The following is a 5,120-nucleotide window of genomic DNA, read 5'->3' as shown; positions in this document are numbered from 1 at the left end:
ATTTTCATGTAAGGTGGGAAAACAATTAGAATATTTATGTTCTTTTGCTTTTTATAACTTTTATTTATTATACTCGAGTCATTTACTTGCGAATGTCAGTATACTTCTTTAAACATCGTCATTATTAACATCATGTTCATTACTATCATCATTATAATCATCACGTTCATTATTTAAAACATTATCATCATTATCAAGATCATTATGATGTTCATTATCAACATTTTCAGCATCATCATTATCATTATCATGATTATTATGATCATTATCATCATCATAATTATCATTATGTTCATTATCATCATCATAGTTATCATCATGTTCATTGTCATCATCATAATTGTCATCATGTTCATTTATCATCATCATAATTATCATCATGTTCATTATCATCATCATAGTTATCATCATGTTCATTGTCATCATCATAATTATCATCATGTTCATTACTATCATCATTATCATTATTTAAAATATTATCATCATTATCATCATGATTATTAACATCATTATCGTCATGGACATTATCGACATTTTCAGCATCATCATTATCATGATCATTATCATCATCATAATTATCATCATGTTCATTATCGACATTTTCAGCATCATCATTATCATGATCATTATCATCATCATAATTATCATCATGTTCATTATCATCATCATCAACATCATCATTATCATCAACATTATCATGATTATGATCATTATCACCATCATCATCATCATCATCATCGTCATTTATAAACCTCATCATTAATGCTAGCTTAAAAAGCTTGCTTAGGGTTCAAGCTGCCTATCTTCAATATATATATACTATACATATGTATGTATGTATGTATGTATGTGTGTATTTTTGAATTATTTATTTTTTGTTTTTATTTTTTAAATTTAAATACATACATATGTATTTGTTTTATTATTGTATAATATTTTTTTAGTATGAAAATAATTTTGTTGTTGTTATCTGTAACATTTCTACATGCTCTGACATACCCTGTCCTTTCCAAAACATCTAGCGCTCATCAAGTCATTTAAAATGTACATATGTATTTCTTGCAAGCGATTATTTTAAACAGTATATGTTTGTTTGTATGTAGTGGGTTATGCATTTTCTGCCCGCTAGGCAGCGTTGAAGCCTATCTTAAGGGTTAGATAAATTTTGCTTTTTCCTCCTTTGCTGCCAAAATGTGAGTTAAAATTTTTAAGTTACTCTTTTTAAGATTCTTTAGCCAGTCTATTTGCATACTTTGCGGTTTTCGAAATTTTCTTTCCCCCAAAATCATTAGTTTTGAGTTTTTATATGCATTTAAATTGTTTTTTTTTTCATTTGATACATATATGTATGTAAGTATATGTCATACATTTCTTATGCGCATTTCTTAATTATTTCATTAAAAGTGCTTCTTTATGCTCAAGTTCTAGTTAAAAATTCTTTGAATTCGCATTAAAAATTTTTGGTTAGTATTTTAGTTAGTTTAGTTAGGGTTGTCGGTATCGGGTCAATTAATATATGTATGTATGTATATAAGTTAGTATTGCGGTTGAGTAAATAGAAGCAGTTATAGTGGGGTACATACAGTTCCAGCATGCGCGAACAGTAATATGTATGTATATATGTCATTATATACTTATATATATATATGTATAAGTAGCTGTACTTTTTGATTTAAGGTAATAAGTATTAAAGGTTCTTTAGGCAGGTAGGTTTGTATGTATGCGTTTTAAGGTTTAAGGTATATTATTATAATAAACTTATATATGTGTGTGTATGTATAGTTAATAGCGTAAATATTTGTATGTATTTAGTAGGCATGTAGGCATTTGGTTATTTAGATATTGCATTTGCGAACTTGAAGCATGTTATCATTGTCAGGCAGCAGTGTGAACTGCTTATAATCATATATGTATATTATATATCTAAATCTATGGAGTTGTATAGTCCATCCATTTACTAAATGTGAACTAAAAATTTGTTTAACCTAACTTTTCATATTTTTTGCACCCGAAATGTTTTTTTTTTAATTTTAAATTTTCAGAAGTTTGCAATAATTTTTATTTATTTTGATGTTTACACTTAACCTCACATTTTGCTTATAAAACTCGCGTAATATTTTTATGAATTTCACTGTGTTTTTATTTATTTTTTTTGCTTATTAAAATTCTTCTTATTTTTGCTTAATTTTTTTTTAGTTTGAAAAGAATTGTTAAAATTGCTTTTTAGCTTTTGCCAACTGTGTGATTGCTGTTAAAATACTTAGATTTCAAATTGTTGTAATAATATTTTTTCTTATCTTATAAATTTAACGTAATACATAGTAATTTTATTATCTTTTCTCATCTACTTAACCGTTATGTCTGTATATTCTATTATCATGTGTAAGTGGGAAGCGTTTTTGATTTTTGTTCCTCATACCTTTCCTCCTTCTTATACTTTTGAAGTATGTTCTTGTGATATTAGCAGATTTTTTGCAGTAATTAGTTAAATAGTACATATTATTTTAATAATTTCTAAAGAAAACAATATATTTTTTATTATCAGACATTTTTCCCTAACAAATGGTAAATTGATATGAATCTTTCGAAAACGTGATTTTCAAACAGATTTTATCAAAAAAATTCAGAAAACAGCTGGAGCTATCAATTCATAGATAAGATGAAGGCCTAGCATATACTCTTTAGGTACAAGGTTTTCCAGTAAGAGTGATATGACTTCATTATAAAAAATACTAATTGTTAAGGAAATTCAAATTTTTATTTAATGTGAAATACAATACATAGATATCATTAAGTTCTAAATAACACACCATTCAAATGGTCACCATGATATCTTTTACAGGAACGAATTTGATGAACCCTTTCCCTTGAACTTTCGAGTACCTTTTTCTACTAAATCAAGTCGTAAGTCGTAAATAATAGCAGGTGCAACATTGATTTCTAAAGTTTGAAGAGTGTCTGGTTTATTGCTAAAGACCATTGACTACAAATAATAATGATGTTAAATTACAACTTCTTGTAGGCATTTCAATATCAAAATTTCTTGAAATAATCGAATTTCCAAACTTTTCTCGCAATATTTTGGTTGTTGCACGTACTGCAGAGATCCATCTTATTGGAACCAGTTGTTGTCAAGATCAACTTCTTTCAACAGCGGCCATAAAAACTTGGTTATCATCGATCTACACCGCTCTCCATTGACGTCTTCATTTCGAAAGAAGAACGGACCGATGATTCCACCAGACCAAAAACCACACCAAACAGTCAATGTAGGTAAATGAAATGGTTGTTCATGAACAATTTGTGTATTTTCTTCGTACTAGAATCGAAAGTTTTGTTTATTTTCTGCATCACTTAGATGAAAATGAGCTTTATCGAAGAAGATGATTTTCTTAAAAAATAATTATCGGTATCAACTTGTTCCAAGGCCAAATCAGTAAAATCACAACGTTTACGGTGATCCAATGGCTTCAGTTCGTGAGTGAGAACAAGTTCATATGGATGCAAGCCAGATCCCTACCTCAAAATTCTCCAGGCTCTTTTTTGAAAAAGTCCAAAATCTTGAGAACGTCTAGGTATCGACAAATTGCGATCTTCACAACTCTTGCTTGAACGGCAGCACAATTTCCATTACATCGAGCGATTATTTGTCTTATTGGAACTTGAACATTATGTAAAGGAAACGTACGCTCGAAATTTTCAACAATTTGACGAATAGCGAATACAATAGGACGATTATTACGACCATAAGATTAATAAATGAGGAAAGCACCACGACCTTAGGTCTATTGTGACCATAAAGTGGCAAAAGGGCACGAATAGTTGCAATTCTTGCGTATACCTTTCCATGATGAAATTGTAAACATTTCTGTGTACAATGAAAAAAAATCCAGATCATTACATATTAAAAATGGCCGAATCGAAACTTAGAAATCATATCATCTGCACTGGAAAACCTTGTATATTTATATTTTCTTATGTTTTGTTAAAAAAAACACTATTAGACATTGTTAGTATTGTTTGGAATTGTGGTGCAAAAATATAGTTCATAGCGTTGTGAAGTAGAACACCAAAGTTGGACGAAGCAGTCTCTCATAAAGATATCGCAAGGGATACGAGATCTACACGAGCAAACATTTCTGTAGAATATTTGAGTATAATCTCATACTTGTTTTGTTTAGAGCACACGTCGCCGCGGTGATTCGACTCTTATTTTCGGAATGGAAATCGCTCTGGGATCAAATAACGTTAGTATGGTATATGTTGTAATTTTTTTCCTTTTAAAATTGATATAACCAATTTACTCGTTGGTTTTTGAATACGGTTATCGCGAACAATAAAACGACAAATGTTCACTATCTCTTATTGTCAGAACTCGAAGAACAACCGCATCCACTTAACAGCAGTGCATCAAGAGGTTTCTATATTGATATAATACTGATCTACTGGTACAACCTGAGACCAAGAAAAAGTCGAAAAAGTGAGCCTCAGTAGAGAATCCTGCTTCGAAAAAGGCGTATACTATCCTCCCGGCTGCAAAACGGGTGACCTCTATTTTTCGGAACTTAAATTGACTACCTGAAGAAAAGCCAAACGTTCATAGGGTATGGACTAATTTGATACTGACTTTCTGAAAAGACGGTCCTATTTTACAAAGAAAAAGTACTTGAATGATCAAATTTGTTTGGGTATTTGTTTCTTTTTAGCTACAGGTATTCCACCACGAGTATAAAAGTATGAGTTCCGATATGTTTTTTTGCCTTACTCTGGCCAAAGCAAACATCTAATGCAGCTGGCATCCTGTAAGATGTTCAATATTACCGTATATATCGATCGGACAGTGTTCAATTCTTACGACAACCGATTCAACATTACCGGAATTGATTTGGATTTTATCCTCCAGAGGGCTGTTTTTCGGATACCCCTTTTAGATCGGATCGGATAGTATCTAATTCTACAAGCATTGAAATATGAGCCTTGCTGAGAGCGAAGAGTTCCCTAAACCTTTTATGTTTACCGTGGGTAAGTTGACCAACGCTTGCTGAGTTGGTGTTAAGCGCAATACTTCAGTACTGAAGAGCAATGAGCCAACGAAGCTCCTACCCATTTCCTTGCGCAGT

The 5,120-nt window shown here is 30.8% G+C and overlaps 1 protein-coding gene across 1 annotated transcript; it reads right to left on the bottom strand.

The window, feature by feature from the left end:
• Positions 1 to 352: 352 nt before the first annotated feature.
• LOC125776586 (protein PFC0760c-like) lies at positions 353 to 757 on the bottom strand. Its single transcript, XM_049449625.1, has one exon. The coding sequence runs from the start codon at positions 755 to 757 to the stop codon at positions 353 to 355; it is 405 nt and encodes a 134-aa protein (XP_049305582.1).
• Between the last annotated feature and the right edge of the window lie 4,363 nt (positions 758 to 5,120).

This window comes from Bactrocera dorsalis, chromosome 2, assembly GCF_023373825.1.
Source record: "Bactrocera dorsalis isolate Fly_Bdor chromosome 2, ASM2337382v1, whole genome shotgun sequence".
In the NCBI taxonomy this organism is placed as follows: Eukaryota; Metazoa; Arthropoda; class Insecta; order Diptera; family Tephritidae; genus Bactrocera; species Bactrocera dorsalis.
The sequence above is the reverse complement of the archived record's forward strand: the minus strand, read 5'-3'. Positions and strand labels throughout refer to the sequence as shown.

What these genes read in the sequence shown, in the direction of transcription:
- LOC125776586 (XM_049449625.1), bottom strand. Translation starts at nt 757, where the DNA reads ATGAGGTTTATAAATGACGATGATGATGATGATGATGATGGTGATAAT.